Source organism: Pristiophorus japonicus, chromosome 1, assembly GCF_044704955.1.
Source record: "Pristiophorus japonicus isolate sPriJap1 chromosome 1, sPriJap1.hap1, whole genome shotgun sequence".
Taxonomy (NCBI): domain Eukaryota; kingdom Metazoa; phylum Chordata; class Chondrichthyes; family Pristiophoridae; genus Pristiophorus; species Pristiophorus japonicus.
In genome coordinates, this window is record NC_091977.1 from 46,660,742 (window position 1) to 46,679,413 (window position 18,672).

General features: G+C 43.7%; 1 protein-coding gene across 33 annotated transcripts in view; it reads right to left on the reverse strand.

The window, feature by feature from the left end:
* Positions 1-18,672, reverse strand: part of sorbs2b (sorbin and SH3 domain containing 2b) — a 344,867-nt gene that overhangs the window by 158,495 nt on the left and 167,700 nt on the right. For all 33 annotated transcript variants that reach the window (XR_011593121.1, XR_011593098.1, XR_011593119.1 and 30 more), the window contains 3 exons: positions 4,640-4,666; positions 2,800-2,942; positions 27-680 (listed from right to left, as the gene is read on the reverse strand). Coding sequence is in view for 3 of the 33 variants with exons in the window: in XM_070879270.1 (XP_070735371.1) it covers positions 27-680; positions 2,800-2,942; positions 4,640-4,666 (824 nt within the window). In the remaining 30 variants the exon portion in view is untranslated. The remainder of the gene's footprint in view (positions 1-26; positions 681-2,799; positions 2,943-4,639; positions 4,667-18,672) is intronic.

The following is an 18,672-nucleotide window of genomic DNA, read 5'->3' on the forward strand; positions in this document are numbered from 1 at the left end:
CTAATAAAAACAAAAGTATTATATACCAGATGATGCCCAGAGGAGCGTGCACAAGATGACGTATTAAGCACTTGAAACATGTCCTTGTGTAGATTCCTTCCATTGTTTGCAGCAGATACAGGTGGGCGTCCATGTGTGTCAAGCCCAGGTTCTGTTGTATGCACACTTGCTGGAGCTACCTGAATGGAAAGAGAGGCTGTGTGTCTCTCAGACTCTATCCTATCTCCAAGTAAAAGTGAATGCAGTGAGGGTTTCACATCAGTGTCAGGCTTGAATGACTGTCTTGCATTGCGGGAATTAGCAACCATCTGATCCTCCGACAAGGTTAGCTTGATGGCGGTGACTCTACGCTCTTGGGAGTGCCCACGGCTTGACTGGAGTGAAGTGTCAGTAGTGCTACTATCGGCTACTTTGCAAGTTAAGGTCTGGGCAGACGGTGGCTGCTGTGCAGAAGGGGAAATTGTGCTGGAGTGTCGAAACAGATGCGATGAACTCTGCGTGTTCTCTTCCTTATTAGTCAAATGGGCAACACTGGAGGTTATTTGCAGGCTGGGAGTTGGGAGTGATGGCCAATTGTCACTTATAAGATCCTGAGTTGAACTAGGTGGTATTTGGTGGCTGCCAAGACCTGTTAGTGGATACCAATTAAAGCTTTCCTTTCTGGGTGGTGGAGAAGGAACCTGTCAAAGATAACCACACAGCAGGAAAGACAGAAACCATACAAAAGAAAGGAGAAAACAAAAATGGAAAAAATCAGCAGGGAGAATTCACTTCAATTAAAAGATTGAGCATTATCCTCACTAACACTTTTAGAACACATTTAATGTGACTCGTTAGCATATATATCAAATGGTCTTTTGACAGTCCCCTGCTTAATTACATTCACTAAGCATTGCTCAACTATCCCAGGTAGTTTATGTCAAACTACAAGTTAAAGTGCCATTAGCAGTACATGTTATCTGGCCACTCTTTCAGCTATAGTTATGTTAAGTATTTTTTTATAAAGTAAAGCTATATGAATATTCTTCATAACTGTACATACACACATGACAAAAATACAAATAGAATCCCTAGCTTACTCCTTCCCATCATCCTGCTTATCGGTTTGAAATACTTCACGGATTTTTCAACAGTACAGTAATGGCACCAAGAAAATGCCACTGTAACTCATTAGAATTCTTGTAGGTAGTCTTATCTGAAATACTGTGCACCAGGTTATTTTAAAGGACGCGACTGCTGCCAATGAACCGGAAGTCGTTGGGCATGCGCAGTTCCAATGTGTTGATGTTTGTTGTCGCCAGACTTCCCAAAGTGAGGAATAAAGAAGCGGATAAAAAAATGTTGCTGGTCATTAACATGTCTGGAAGGGAAATCTTCATTTGCTTAACTTTGTATGAAAATCCCAATCTTTTTCAGTATGGTCCATAGATATTTTTGCAATTCTCATTTTACATGTTTGAACAGAATGCCTAAATAAGATAAGTACATTCATTGAAACAGAATCTGCTACTTACAGTAATCTCCTGCCCATATTTTGCCCCCTTTGTCAATGTTATCCCTTCTCTCCTCTCCTAAGCCTAAGATGCTAAGCCCTTTGATGGAATGCAGCTCTATGGGTGCCAGAACCCTCTGGGTACCTCACTCAATTGTCCATTGTTCTTGTGGTGTTCTGACGGGGAGTTCCAGCAGGATATTCAACCACAGGGAGCGGCATCACAGCTGAACCCGATCCTCTCCTCATGTGCACTTCCAGCAATGCTTCACTGCATACTCAGCTCAGGCACCCTGAATGTTTCTCTCCCTAACCCATGGCAGTTGGAGCTCGTTTCAGGATCTCGATTACTGCAGATCAGCTAACTCAGCACGAATCAGCAAATCAACCTGTTGTGATCTGTATCTCTTCAGGTATCTAAATATGCATCTTTAGACTGACGATGACTTCTGGAGTCCTCCCCCCAAAAAACCCAGCCAAGTTGGTTAGATGAAAAGATTTAGTCAGTGTCGATGAAGTGTGTTAAAGTGAACACTTCAGCAAGTCAACCACAGCCATGAACCAACGGAGATATGGATCGGATTCTTTACTGTCTTAAAAAATACTCCCAGATGCAAGATATAGCTCTGACCCATTCATAATTGAGTGGCGTTTGGATACTGTCCTTTATTTTTAATACTGCTGAAATGCAACCAGTGCAGGTTGATTAAACAACAAAATAAAACGGGGAAGTTAAATTAAAACAGCAGGGCAATTTAAATTTCAAGATCTCATCCTCCGAACACCCAACCACAAACAGTGATAATACCAACAAACCCACGAAACAACAGACAGCATTGGTGATTTTCAGTCTTTGATTTGTATAAACTAGCATTGACCTAAAATGGTGACAAACCAGTGTCCGTAATCTTGATCGCACGTTACATTAATTCTGGAAGAAAGTACGCACTACCATTTCTACAGCAGCTTGAAAGGCAATACAATATTTGTCGAACAAATTCACTAATAACCAGTATTAAACCTGCAACAAGGCAATTAGTATTTTACGATGTTTGCTTACAGTGTGATGTTACTATGCCTGAACTGTCAGTATGACACGTATCCCAGCTTCAATAAGTGCCTGGAAAAGACCAAGTGCAAACCTGACAATCACATCACCGTCTTTTTATTCCAAATACCTGACACTGGACAGAGTGCTGGCAGGCAGCGTGTTTTGATGAGTCAGAAAGCAGCCTTTCTTTCTGTTTATAAAACAGGTCTCCTGCAGTAGACGCACTGTTACACACAGATGGGTGGATTTCATTCACCTGCTGTGGAGGCGTTTTCCTCTCAGGAAATGAAAGATTCGGTCTGACGCTGCGGAAGCCTTTGGCTGCCAGTGACGAGCTGTGCGTTTCGCCGTTTAGTGCCCCTCTGAAGCCATCACTAACGTTATAAGACCTCCAAACATCTGCAGAAGACAACAAGTTTCCTTTCAGACAGATTAACACAGAAAATGCTTTTTTAGTTACAGCTTTAACAAACAATACGATAATCGTAAGACAGGGAAGCCAACGTTCCCACCACCTGCAGCATGTGTAAAACATGGATCCCAGGGGGTGAGGTTCGGCCCACTCCCACTCAGCAATGCCAAAGAGAATAGGGGTAATGGAATTCTGACTCATGCACACAACTACAATGTTCTGCTTGGTGCCTGGATCACAAAACAATGAAATAGAGATATAAACTGAAGCGTGACAATTCTGTCATTGGCCACTTCAAGGCTTGCACTTGAGAAGGCAGACAGGTGTAGCTGCTTACAGGAAAAAAACATGTTATCTTCTCTTGCATTCCAATGCGAAGTACGAGTTTCTGCAGTAAAATAACATTCCAACTTTTGCAGTACAAGATCTGCTTCTAGTGGATCTTATCTTTGTGTTTCTTTAAGATTAGTTCATAAATGTATCCATTAAAACTGGCAGGATACATTTTACAAACGTTATATATCTGTAATGGTATATCAGCAGATTTATAAGGGAAATGCAGGTTCAGACAGAAAATATCCTACAAAACTGCCACTCAACAGTTAGAAAAGTTAGGTCACAGTCTCAGAATAAGGGGTCGGCCATTTCGGACTAAGATGAGGAGAAATGTCTTCACTCAGGAGGGGGGTGAATCTTTGGAATTTTCAACCCTAGAGTGCTGTGGAAGCTCAGTTGTTGAGTATATTCAAGACAGAGATCGATAGTTTTTTGGATATTAAGGGAACCATCATCATCATAGGCAGTCCCTCAAAATCGAGGAAGACTTGCTTCCACTCTAAAAATGAGTTCTCAGATGACTCTACAGTCCAATACGGGAATTACAGTCTCTGTGACAGGTGGGACAGTCATTTAAGGAAAGGGTGGGTGGGGAGTCTGGTTTGCCGCACGCTGCTTCTGCTGTCTGCGCTTGGTTTCTGCATGCTCTCGGTGACGAGACTCGAGGTGCTCAGCGCCCTCCCGGATGATCTTCCTCCACTTAGGGCGGTCTTCGGCCAGGGAATCCCAAGTGCCGGTGGGGATGTTGCACTTCATCAAGGTGGCTTTGAGGGCGTCCTTGAAACGTTTCCCCTGCCCACCTGGAGCTCGCATGCCATGTAGGAGTTCCAAATAGAGCGCTTGCTTTGGGAGTCTCGTGTCGGGCATGTGGACGATGTGGCCCGCCCAACGGAGCTGGTCAAGTGTGGTCAATGCTTCAATGCTGGGGATGTTGGCCTGATCGAGAAGCCATTGATGCATCAATCCTCCCGGACTTGCAAGATCTTGCGGAAGCAACACTGGTGGTATTGCTCCAGCGCTCGAGGTGTCTACTGTATATGGTCCACGTCTCTGAGGCATATAGAAGGGCCGATATCACTACTGCCCTGTAGACCATAAGCTTGGTGCCAAAGGGATATGGGGATAGTGCGGGAAGGTGGAGTTGAGGTAGAAGATCAGCCATGATCTCACTGAAGGGTGGAGCAGGCTCGAGGGGCCAAATGGCCTACTGCTCCTATTTCTTATGTTCTCATGTTCTTATGCAAACTCCTGTTATTACATTATCTTTTTGTTTACTTTACAGAAAAGTAAAGATCTGAGGTGAACTGACACAATCCAACAGTTTTTAAAAATAACTAACTATCTTTACCTGAATCTGCTGTCTGTGCTTCATTACCTTAAAGAAAGAATAAACAGCACAATGAGCAAGCTGTTAGTAAGTCATCACGTGGAGGTATAATCTAGACAACTCACACAAAACAGTTATGTTCATTTACCAGCTTCTCAAATATAACTGGATACACTGAAAATGGTGACAGGACACAAGTATAAACTTCCATGCCATGTTCAGTATTACATTATTCTTTGTTGTTACAAATGTACTCCTTTACTGTCAAATGCCAAAAACTTTATTTGCATAAACTTGACTCGGTTACTACTTTGAAATCAATACTTTCTTTAAAACTGATCAATATTCACATAATTAACAAAATAGTTTACCATTTGAACCACAGTGTCGGTGGGCTCAAATCTGGCCCCTGCCACTCACCGAAGTGCGCTGACTTCCTAGGATAAAAACGGCGGCAGAAAGTTGTCCCCGCATTCTGGCCGCTCTGTGGCCTCTTCCATTACTTGGCGCGGCGAGGCAATTCAAATAGGAGGCGGAGCTAGGGCCCTGCACTCAAAAGAGTGCCGGCAGCTCAACGCATGCGCACTGGAGGTTTCGCGCATGCGCAGTAGCTCCACTGCAGCGTGGGACCAGATGTCCCGCCCCTATCCCAGGCCAAGTGGCGTCACGACGCGCGCCGGGTTGTTGCACGCACCTATCCCTGGCCGAGTGGCCTCCTGCACCGGCTGGCCGGCCCGCTGACTTCCCGAGCCAAGGTAGGACTTGAGTTTTATTTTTTTATTTATTGATGGTTGTGCTTTGTTTGCAGTGTCGGTATGTCTATCAATTTGTATTTTCCATCTCTGTGTTTTGTTAGTAGCACTCTGCCTCGGAGTCAGAAAGTCATGGATTCAAATCCCAGTCCAGCACATATTCCAATCTGATACTTTCGTACAGTACTGAGGCAGTGCTGCATTGTCAGAGATGCCATCTTTTGGATGAGATATTAAATAAAGGCCCCTCAATCTGCCTGTTCAGGTTGGATGTAAAAGATTCCCTGGTACTTTCATAAAAAGAGTAGCAAGTTCCCCCGGTGCGCCAGCTAATAATCCTCCCTCAGCTGCCATCACCAAAGAAAACAGATCGACTGATCATTCATCTGATAGCAACTTGTGCTAGCGGTGTTTGCTATGTAACAACAGTTACTACACTGTAAAAGTATTTAATCAACTGTAAAATGCTTTTGGATTCCCTGAGGGTGTGAAAGATGCTATATAAATGTATGGTAATTTAACCTCCTAACTGTTGAAATACAAAGCGTACCATGTGGTATAAATGAATATCATCAGGTGAGAGGTGGAATAAGTCTATCACGAACGTGCTATAGTGGTTTTACTGTCTCGTCATTCACGGCATTGCACAGACTGTAACATTTCAAAAAACAAAGACCTGCCTGTAAAGTATCAGTATGCCATTGTGCAATTTTGCTTCTAACACGTTCAAACTTAAGTAATACTAACTAATTGAAGTGGACTGGAATTGAAATGCAATGAATAGAACCTTTCAGTTGCACTGCCATATTATATGAAATGCTGTGAATTGAATTAGATGACTTGGAAAATCCAATTAAATAATGAATTGCAATGTGGCCTAATACAATATATATGTAGTCAGATATGAGGATACTGCTTAGTCATTACTGAAACATTTTGGCAGCTTGAAGATTTCGTCTTTACATTTAGGGCTTAGATAATTCTCATGTGAGCCTTCAAGTGAGAAATAAAGGCATTTATGGATTTACTGCCAAATAGATATATATATATATATATATAAAAATATACATTTTCACAGAGAATGGAAGCTTGCATTATTGGTGAAACATGTTCCAATTATTTTAAGTTAGAATCCAATCAGCTCACAAATCAAAACCGTTATTGTGTTTCTTACAAAACATTCTGAAATCCTAGTCTGTATTCCTATGAGCGACTTGGCACATACGCATCCATCTTAAACACTGTATTTCATGTTGATGTCAAAAACGCTGGTGTAAAGTTTTTCCAAAGCAAATTAAATTTACTCTACATTATATACCATACAATTACTTTAAAAAAAACAGCACATTTTATTATAGTTCAAGTGCAACTACCCCCCGAGGATGCCGATAACCTAGTTATTGTTTGAGTTAATAATTTACGAAATGTGTTTGGAGTGTGATCATAAATCATTTCATTAGCAATGTGAAACTATAGGCCTTCAATGAAAACGATCAGCTATTAAATATTTATTGCTATTGACCAACTCATAATTACATCACTTGCTACAATCACATCATCAATCAAGAGCTACCACAAGTCATTGCACCGGCCAGGTCTGCAGCACAAGTGTAATTTGGGAAGTTTGAAATCAAATCAGATTTAATGTTGGATTTAATAGATACCTGGAGATGAATCACAATGTAGATCAGGTCATAAAATAAAACTCAATTGAAGTTAGCTTTTTTGGAAATAGATATTTGAATAAATTTCAGGCATCACTCTCCATATTTATTTTTCACCTCTGTGTTTAGGTCTTGAATCAGCTACCATTCAACAGTGGAGAGAACGGGGAAGTGACCTTCTGCCAGGGTTTTACTGATGCTGCTTTTGAGTCAGGTTTTTAAACGTGCACAGAGTGCACAGAATAATTTGCATCTGTGCTTTCCTTTGTCTCTTTTTGCCTCTACTCCCATACCAACCCAGCCAAATCAGACACTCATCATGGGAGTAATTGTGAGCGTTACTCTGCTCTTTGGTGCAGTGAGTTGGAGCACTAAAATCTTGCCTCACCGTGTCACCATCTGTTTCCAATTTGTATCGGGCTGCAGATTGACAGATTTTAGGAACTTCATGGATGGTACCAAGGATTTAGCATTTTAAATTCATCACATTCTGTGATATTGGTTAGATGTGCTCAGCCATTAATACCAAACCATACTAATGGAAACTTCGCGGACATCGATTTGGAAATCTAGTGATGCCATCCATTAAGAGTACCACTTTATCATAAATGTCCCACACCATTTTACATTTATTTATCATTTTTAATATTTGGTGTTCTTTCCTTCCAATTTTCTCTCTTTCCTCCCCACCTCGGAACACAATGGGGCTGAAATTGTCCCTTTTTTAAAAAGAGCCGTTACTGCCTCGGTAATGGGGCGGAAAGAAGGGGCCAACAATTGGGACATTGCCCTCGTCCCCTTTTCTGGTGGAGAAGGTTACGGCCCCGCCCGTGTTCCCACTCCATCGGGCACGAGCCGACCCCTTTCCGCCACACAAGGGAAATTGCCCAGCGGGAGCGGAGCAGCCGCCAGTCGGTGCCCCCGACAGTTCTCCCCGACGGGAAGCTGCCAGAGGCTGGGCGGCACGTCCGCCCTTAAAGCGGAGGGTGCTCCACCGCGGCTGCCATTTTATTTTCAATTGTCGGCCGACTCCGAAGTTGGCCTGGTTCGGCCTGGCCGCCAACAGGCAGACCGAAGCCCTCCCTGGTGGTCCAGTGGGTGCCACTAAAGTGACTGCAGAGCTTCCAGCGGCACTTCCCTTTAATTGAAGGAAAAGGACGTTGCTACGCGTAAGCACAATGTGGCTTGTCCACGTCGCCCTGACGTGCTCAGCGCGGCGCTGACGACACTGCCCGCCTTCCGCCCCGCTCCCGACCCACTACCACCCCGCTGCCACCTGAAACACCTCCCCGATGGAATCGCTTAAAGAAAGAAAAAGGGCAAAAATCGCACTAATCACCGCCCCATCGATTGGGGGCAGTAAATCAACAATTAAATCAGTACGTGCGCCCCGCTTGGGGCGGAGGGCAATTTCAGCCCCAATGACTTTTTCCGGGGAGACAGTGCCAAGGGAGCAAGCTGCCCTCAAGTACCTTGCACGAGTGACTATCCTTCAGGTGCGAGAGTTTGCATCGTGAGTTTCAGTATGCTATTCTACGACGGAGTACATCACAGTTAAGTCCAATCACCTGATAGCTACATGTGCACACTTCACAGCAGAAGTCACTGTATGGAGATCAGAAGTGGAAGCCCCGAATTGCGTGTCGTCACCAATTGCTCCACCCGAAAAGAGTTCAGTCAATTCAAGACAGACAAGAAATGGAATCCAAGACTTCGAGTAAGGTCCCACAAACAGTCCCACGAGATACATGACATCGGTTTCCCTAGTGATGTTGGTTTATAGAGAAACATTGGCCAGGACACCAAGAGGATTCCATTGCTTGAGGTCTTCGTTAAATGTCTCCTTATTAAAAAAAACCCAGGTGGTTCTTAATGTATTTTACTGACATCCCGCAATGGAAACAGATCTGTGGATATCAATTATGATCCTATGCTACTTAATATACTTAAATCATCAATGCTTCTATGGAACGCAGTACTTCTTGTGATGAGCATGATGGCCCCTAGAGAAATTTCCTGGAACTACTTTTGTCACAATTGATGCATATTATGTGGTTTTTACAAGTGCTTCATTAAGTCCTTTCCAGGTGAATAGTAAGAGATGACTGGTCATCCCTGGCGGAGACCCTGGTCAGTACAGAACTGGACGAAGTCGGGATGTTCAGATTGATCTCAGCATCTTTGGACTGGAGGATAGGGCAGAAACTAGAGCCGGGGCACCTCCCCCTGATCAGTGATCACAGAGTGCATGTTTGTGGATGTTGGATGTGAAAGAATGGGCCTACCGGCTGCTTAACACTCAGTCAGAACTCGTGTGTGAAGAATGTATGACGGCAAGCCGGAAGAGATGGCAGTCCCTCGTGGAACGGTATTTCAGCTCGGGTCAGTTCCTTCACAATTGGTGGGCATAGAAGGGGAGACATATTTATTTTTAAAGCTATGCCTGGTGGCATTGTTGGCTTTCGAACACAGGAAGCAGCACAAAGCAGAAGACCTGTCCTTGACTCCAGGATTTGTGAAATACCATCCATGCTTTTACCCACGCAGACTTGCCAGAAATTACAGAGTTCAGCACTCAAACTGCATGCACTGTTGGATACAGCTTAATTGAGTTCGACTACCTGGCTGTACAGCTAATGGGGAGAGTAAATGGGGTGGAAAATGTGTCTGGGAAGTCCAGCTATTTGGCATAATTCTTCCTTGTCATTTCTATGACCTATTCAGCATAGATGCTGACCAAGCAGATGGGAGAAAGCAGCTGAAAACAAAAAAAGAAATCAGGACATCCATCAGTGTAAAAAGCACTCCACATACATCTCCATTGAAGGAGAAAATGCAGTCAAGAGCATTTAAGTAGAAATGTGACTTGGAGATATTGGCCCTGAAATTCCGATGTCCCGGGTCCATACAAATTTCTACGGACCCAGGAAGGCAGCGGAAAAATGGGTTTCAGCGCGCAATCGGCTTTCGATCTGTCAAGTTTCTGGCTTGACAGATCTCGCGCATATTGGGAGCGAGGGCACTTGCAGTGCAAGATTTCCAATATTTACGCATATCTTGCCCTGCAAATGTCCTTTAAAATCTTGCGCCTGCAAAAGCAGGTGTATAGCCTACTTTACAGGCGCAAGTTTTTTAAAAAAATTACATAAAAACATTTAAATTAAATTAAATAAACACATATGAAAACATACTTTGTTAAAAACCCCACTATGGTAAGATTATTTTAAGGCATCTTTAAAAGAAGTCGGGAAAATATTATTTTTTTTTACTAAGATCTTTAATTTAAATGATTTTTTAAATATGTCGTGTAATTTTACATTTTTTATTGATTTTGTGTGTGTTGAGGGGGGGGGGGCGGTGTTCTCATTCATAATAATAGGAATTCCAACTTACGGAGTTCCCATTATTATGAATGAGAACATACTGTACCTTGATTGGCTGCCCAGAGTCATGTGACTACAGCTCCAGCCCTGCGCATGTCCTGACGTGCACGCGCTCCGATGCGTAGGAGTGAAGGCCTCAGACTCGGAAGTTCGAGCGGACGCAGCAGCAGCAAAAGGTAAGTGCACAGTTTTTTTTACCTTTTTTCTTTCGTTTGCCCACAGGAAGGCCTCTATCGGAATTCCAGGCCCAATGTAATGTGACCAAAGCCAAGTCAAGAAATTTAGGAACTGAAATTGCCCTCCGTCCCAATTGGGGCTCACCTTGTGTTTTTTTTTGTTGATTTATTGCCTCAATCAATGGAGCGGTAATTAGTGTGATTTTGGGCACTTAGAAATTTTAAAATGAACGGGCGCAAATGGCCTCTGTGGAGCGTTGTAGGGGCGAGATCACCGATTGAGTGCTGAAATTCACCTGAATTGCATTGAGTGAGATGAGGCAGCTGCTCCCTGGCCTTTTTAAAGGTTTTTCAGGTAGGTACTGCTCGTTGTGATTCCAACCATTGATGTGTTTGCTGAGATAGTGCAATGGCAAGTCAGACAGGTTCCAGGAGGGCAAGCCGATTTTCAGATGCAGAGATTGACACGCTGGTGCAAGCTGTGGAGGGAAGGAGCCACCTCCAATTTCCCAACTCTGTCAGGCCCTCTTGAAAGATGCACGGGCAGAGGTGGCTGTAGTGGTTTCGGGGACCTCAGTACGTGACCGGACGGCCATTCAGTGCCGGAAAAGGTTGAACGACATCACTCAAGTGCTGAAAGTGAGAACATGATCCCCCTACTTTTGCCCTTCAGCCTTGGTAGCAGGAAAGGTGGTTAAGAAGGCATTATTAGCTGAAGAATAGAATACAAGAGCAGGGAGGTTATGCTTGAACTGTATAAAACACAGTGGGCCACAGCTAGAGTACTGCGTGCAATTCTGGTCACCACATTACAGGAAAGATGTGATTGTACTCGAGAGGGTACAGAGGAGATTACGAGGATGTTGCCAGAACTGGAGAATTTTAGCTATGAGGAAAAATTGGATAAACTGAGGTTGGTTTCTTTGGAACTGAGGAGGCCGAGGGGAGACCTAATTGAGGTGTATAAAATTATGAGGGGCCTAGATAGAGTGGATAGGAAGGACCTGTTTCCCTTAGCACAGGGGTCAACAACCAGGGGGCATAGATTTAAAGTAATTGGTTGGAGGTTTAGAGGGGATTTCAACTGAATCTTTTTCACCCAGAGGGTGGTGGGGGTCTGGAACTCACTGCCTGAAAGGGTGGTAGAAGCAGAAACCCTCACCAGATTTAAAAAGTACTTGGATATGCATTTGATGTGCCATAACCTACAAGGCTATGGACCAAGAGCTGGAAAGTGAGATTAGGCTGGATAGGTCTTTGTCAGCCAGCACGGACACGATGGACCGAAATGGCCTCCATCCGTGCTGTAAATTTCTATTAAAAAAAAAGACTAGCACAACAGCGTGTCCAAAGGAGCAGCAGTCTCAGTAATGAAGGCCAGAGCATGTTAGCTGTTTTTTTTAATTCATTCTTGGGATGTGGGCGTCGCTGGCAAGGCTAGCATTTATTGCCCATCCTCAAGTGCCCTGGAGAAGGGGGTGATGAGCCACCTCTTGAACTGCTGCAGTCCGTGTGGTGAAGGTACTCCCACAGTGCTGTTAGGGAGGGAGTTCCAGGATTTTGACCCAGCGGCAATGAAGAAACAGCAATATACTTCCCAGTCAGGATGCTGTGCGACTTGGAGGGGAACTTGCAGGTTTTGGTGTTCCCATGCGCCTGCTGCCCTTGTCCTTCTAGATGGTAGAGGTCTTGCATTGGGGAGGTCCTGTTGAAGAAGCCTTGGCGAGTTGCTGCAGTGCATCTTGTAGATGGTACACACTGCAGCCATGCTGCGCCGGTGGTGTATGGAATGAATGTTTAAGGTGGTGAATGGGGTGCCAATCAAGCAGGCTGGTTTGTCCTGGATGGTGTCGAGCTTCTTTTGTTGGAGCAGCACTTTTCCAGGCAAGTAGAGAGTATTCCAGCACATTCCTGACTTGTGCCTTGTAAAGGGTGGAAAGGCTTTGGTGAGTCAGGAGGCGAGACACTTGCCGCAGAATACCCAGCCTCTGACCTGCTATTGTAGCCACAGTATTTATATGGCTGATCCAGTTAGGTTTCTAGTCAACGGTGACCCCCAGGACATTGATGATGGGGGATTCGGCGATGGTAATGTTGTTGAAAGTCAAGGGGCAGTGGTTAGACTCTGGCTTGTTGGAGATGGTCATGGCCTGGCACTTGTGTCGCACAGATGCCACTTATCAGCCCAAGCATGAATGTCGTCCAGGTCTTGCTGAATGTGGGCATAAACTGCTTCATTATCTGAGGAGTTGCAAATGGATCATCAGCGAACATCCCCATTTCTGACCTTACGACGAAGTGAAGGTTAATGATGAAGCTGCTGAAGATGGTTGGACCTAGGACACTGCCCTGAAAAACTCCTGCAGCAATGTCCGGGGCCGAGATGATTGGCCGCCAACAACGACAACCATCTTCCTTTCTACTAGGTATGATTCCAGCCAGTCGAGATTCTTTCCCCTTATTCCCATTGACTTCAATTTTACTCGGGCTCCTTGATATCACATTCGGTCAAATGCTACCTTGATGTCAAGTGCAGTCACTTTCACCTCACCGCTGGAATTCAGCTCTTTTGTCCAGGTTTGGACCAAAGCTGTAATGAGGTCTGGAGCCGAGTGATCCTGACAGAACCCAAACCGGGCATTGGTGAGCAGGTAATTGGTGAGTAAGTGGCATTTGATGGCACTGTCGACAACACCTTCCATCACTTTGCTGATGATCGATAATTGGCCGGATTGGATTAGTCCTGCTTTTTGTGGACAGGACATCCCTGGGCAGTTTCCCATATTGTCGGGTAGATGCCAGTGTTGTAGCTATACTTGAACAGCTTGGCTAGAAGCACGGCCACTTCTGGAGCACAAATCTTCAGCATGACAGCCGGGATATTGTCGGGGCCCATAGCCTTTGCTGTATCCAGTGCGCTCAGCCGTTTCTTGATATCTTGTGGAGTGAATCGAATTCGCTGAAGGCTGGCTTCTGTACTAAACAGCTATTTACTCTGCAATTTTGGTATGCAGTGGAGGCTACAAGAAATAGCAGGTTTAAAAACCAGCCATTGGAACGAATTCACAGCAGGGTTAGCCAAACCTTTCCACTTTGTGTCTGGTGCATTTGGCAACAGAGGAAATAGCACAAAGGGCTCAAGGCAACCTCATGAACCCACAAGACGTAGAAGGATACAAGTCGGAAGATGTCAGACCTGACGAAACTTGCTATGGTGAGGGGGAAAATGTTGACAAAAAGAAAAGTCTGTTCTGCTGAACCATGTTAACATGCAAGAGTTTAATTATTACAGAATGGGCATGGAAGAGCCAGGGCAATGAATGCTTACCACGACTGGGAACATTTCTGTAGGAAAGATTAAATGAAGAAGTGGATAATCCAACCGACACATGCGACAACAATTCTTTAAAGCAGTTCACACAAAGATTCCTTGCAAATCAACTTAGTGGGGTCAACAACTCCATTATCAATGTATCATGCGACTAAGAAGATAGTACAAGGTGAACTAGATGGACATTGATCTTTCTTCGTCTAGCAATTCCTGTGTTGCGATGTTATGCTGGTTCAGTTTGTAACACGCAGTATCCCCATAAAATTGCATGACACGGTCAATGCTCTATGCATTTGCACTATCTCAATGCTATTTTACTGCATGCTTAACGGCAGGACCACTGGGAGTTTAGAGTTATTCACGCTCCTGACCCCATTTGAGAAGGCCAATATTGACATATTTTGGCAGCAGAGTATCACAATGTGAAGAATCCTAGAAAGCTTCACGTAGATACCCTATAGCCAGCTGTCATAATTATTACTTCCAAATGTCTGAGGAAACAGAGGAAGGGCCACACATAACCTACAAGCACAGAGGATATGCACTATGAAAGAAAGCACTAATAAATTGATGTAAATGCGCTGCACTTGATTTCAGCACTCGGCCAAGAGTTTACATTATTTGGTTGAATGAAGAAGTAGTGCAGGAAACAAATAGGAAAATATGACATTGGGCAAACTGCGAAGAGGTAATATTTTGGGGAAGGTGAGTTCACAGATGTGGACTGAACGATCAAGAAATGGAAGGCACTGTAAAGTAGTGTCGCATATACAACACTAATAGATATTTATATGGTGCCTTCAACATAGTAAAACGTCTGAAGGTGCTTCACAGGCGCATTAACAAAATTTGTCACTGAGCCACATAAGGAGATATTAGAGCAAATAAACAAAACCTTGGTCAAAGACTATAAGGAGCATCTTAAAGGAGGAAAGAGAGGTAGAGAGGCGGAGAGATTTAGGGTAGGAATTCCAGAGCTTGGGGCCGCGGCAGCTGAAGGCACCACTGCCAATGGTTGAGCGATTAAAATCGGGGAGGCTCAAGAGATCAGAATTAGAGGAGCGCAGATATCTCGGAAGGTTGTAGGTCTGGAGGATGTTAGAGATATGAAGGGGCAAGGCCAGGGAGGGATTTGAAAACAGGGTTGAGAATTTTTAATTCGAGGCATTGCTTAACTGGGAGCCAATGTAGGTCAGCGAGCACAGGGTTATTAATTTTCTTAGCTGCAGAATGACAAATGCAGCAAATTCCTCATAGCTATTTTCATTGTCCAGCTCTTTCAGGGCTTTGACATCCTGTTAATCAACCTCCAAGGTGAGGCTTCTTTGCAGGATGAAGTTATAGAACATGTATTTGCTAACAATTATTTGTGAATCCATGAGAGACTTTTCTGTAAGCCACCTCCTGATTGCTCAAGGAATCTGAATCCAAAGTGGTCCTTCTAGGTCCCGACAGTATGTTCGATAATTATTCTGGTTATAGCATAAACCGAATTGCACTAATACTCTCTTTATGTCCACAAGCAGCACACACAGAGGATAGGATTTGTCTCCCAGATGTCATCCTTCCCCTTCAAATAAGAGTGATCTGGATAATTGCCTCAAGAAGGCGGCATCATGGAAACCAGGGAAGCATGCATTCATCTGGGTTATTCTATGCTGGTAGTTGGAATAAAAACACTTACATTGTGCAGCGGGGTCTGATTATAACCAGTGACAGCCTGGAGGTTTGGAAAGCCTGCAGGCCTATAAAATTCCATTGCTACTGTTGCTGATCAGTGGCAGAAGAGATTTGTGAATTATGCATCAATGGCCTCCTTGATATATAGCTGTCGGCAGCAAACTGCTTACACCATGGATGTTCTCAATATTAGTCTTTGACAGCCCTGGGCAGTGCCAGATGGATTGCTGATCATGTTTATAGTCTTCATTAAGGTGATGGTAGTGATAACTTACATCAGGAGCCTCAAGGTTAGAGATTAGAAAAACTCCTATCATCAATGGTTAGTGAATATTATGGAACAAACCGTCAAAGAATGTAGCTGAAAAATATATTCCAGTGAGGAGGAAAGGGTGCAAGAGAAAAGATAGCCATCCGTGGCTAACTAAAGAAATAAAGGATGGTATCCAATTAAAAACAAGGGCATACAAAGTGGACAAAACTAGTGGGAGGACAGAAGATTGGGAAGCTTTTAAAAGCCAGCAAAGAACAAATAAAAAAATGATTCAAGGAAGATAGACTATGAAAGTAAACTAACACGAAATATAAAAACAGATAGCAAGAGTTTCTATAGGTATATAAAAAAGGAAAAGAGTGGCTAAAGTAAATGTTGGTCCCTTAGAGGACAAGACCGGGGAATTAGTAATGGGGAACATGGAGATGGCAAAAACTCTGAACAAATATTTAGTATCAGTCTTTACGGTAGGGGACACTAACAATATTCCAACAGTGGCTAGTCAAGGGGCTACAGGGGTGGGAGGAATTTAATAAAATCACAATCACTAAGGAGGTGGTACTCAGTAAGATACTGGGACTAAAGGCAGATAAATCCCCTGGACCCTAGGGTCTTAAGAGAAGTAGCGGCAGGGATTGTGGATGCATTGATTGTAATTTACAAAAATTCCCTGAATTCTGAGGAGGACCCAGCAGATTGGAAAACTGCAAATATAACGCCCCTATCTAAAAAAGGAGGCAGACAAAAAACAGGAAACTATGGACCAGTTAGCCTAACATCTGTTGGAGTCCATTATTAAAGAAGTAGCAGGACATTTGGAAAAGCAAAACTTGGTCAGGCAGAGTCAATATGGATTTATGAAGGGGAAGTCATGTTTGACAAATTTGCTGGAATTCTTTGAGGATGTAACGAACAGTGTGGATAAAGGGGAACCAGTGGTTGTGGTGCATTTGGACTTCCAGAAGGCATTTGACAAGATGCCACATAAAAGGTTACTGCGCAAGATAAAAGTTCATGGGGTTGGGGGTAATATATTTGCATGGATAGAGGATTGGCTAACTAACAGAGAACAGAGAGTCGGGATAAATGGTTCATTCTCTGGTTGGCAACCAGTAACTAATAGGGTGCCGCAGGGACCCCAGCTATTTACAATCTATATTTAAGACTTGGAAGAAGGGACTGAGTGTAACGTAGTCAAGTTTGCTGACGATACAAAGAGGGGAGGAAAAGCAATTTGTGAGGACACAAAAAATCTGCAAAAGAACAGACAGGCTAAGTGAGTGGGCAAAAACTTCGCATGTTGGAAAGTGTGAGGTCATGCACTTTGGCAGAAAAAATCAAAGAGCAAGTTATTATTTAAATGGAGAGGTTGCAAAGTGCCGCAGTACAGCGGTACCTGGGGGTATTTGTGCATGAATCACAAAAGGACAGTATGCAGGTACAGCAAGTGATCAGGAAGGCCAATGGTATCTTGGCCTTTATTGCAAAGGGGATGGAGTATCAAAAGCAGGGAAATCTTGCTATAACTATACAGGGTATTGGTGAGGCCACACCTGGAATACTGCGTGCAGTTTTGGTTTCCATATTTACAAAAGGATATACTTGCTGTGGAGGCAGATCAGAGAAGGTTCACTAGGTTGGTTCCGAGGATGAGGGGGTTGACATGAGGAACGGTTGAGTAGGTTGTGCCTCTATTTATTGGAATTCAGAAGAATGAGAGGTGATCTTCTCGAAATGTATAAGATTATGAGGGGGCTTGACAAGGTGGATGCAGAGAGGATGTTTCCACTGATTGGAGAGACTAGAACTAGAGGGCATGATCTTAGAATAAGGGGCCGCCCATTTAAAGCAGAGATGAGGAGAAATTTCTTCTCTGAGGGTTGTAAATCTGTGGAATTCGCTGCCTCAGAGAGCTGTGGAAGCTGGGACATTGAATAAATTTAAGACAGAAATAGACAGTTTCTTAAATGATAAGGGGATAAGGGGTTATGGGGAGCGGCGGGGAAGTGGAGCTGAGTCCATGATCAGATCAGCCATGATCTTATTGAATGGTGGAGCAGACTCGAGGGACTGTATGGCCTACTCCTGTTCCTATTTCTTATGTTCTTATTCATCGTCAATTGGCATCTTTAATTAGGAGCTGGATCAATATCTATTAAGAAGCAGGATTGAAGCTTATAAGGAATTTAGCCTGATCTTTTTTTATCTGGGTAAATTGAGAAAACAAATTCATGTTCTATAAAATGTGAAAAATCAACTGCTTGTGTGGGAATGAAGACCACAATAGAATAATCATACATGGACTCAGTATGGACCAGGCTACATGTGCTGAATGGCCTTTCCTCACTTAGGTACTAATAACAGGCAAGCCTTTCCTGCTCTTCGTCCTCAGTCAACTGCAGTGCTACTGGATTGCACAATCCAATGCCCATGGTCATCAAAAAACTGTAGGTTTTAGCTCAGCTTTGTGAATGGGTCGGTGCAATATCAGCAAACAATCCGTAGCAACACCTGTTTAATGTAGGGGTTAGCAATGCATAGACAATATACAAGCCTTGGATTATGGTGCAATTTGGATTTAAATACTTATTACACTGGCAATAATTACCTTAGTAGGCTTTAAGCACATCTTCACTGCTATGGTGCACCCAAGTCATTCCCTCCAAACTGCTTTTAGGAACATAGGAACAGGAGTATGCCATTTAGCCCCTTGAGCCTGTTCGCCATTCAATGAGATCATGGCCAATCTGTGACCTAACTCCATGTACCCACCTTTGCCCCAAATCCATTAATA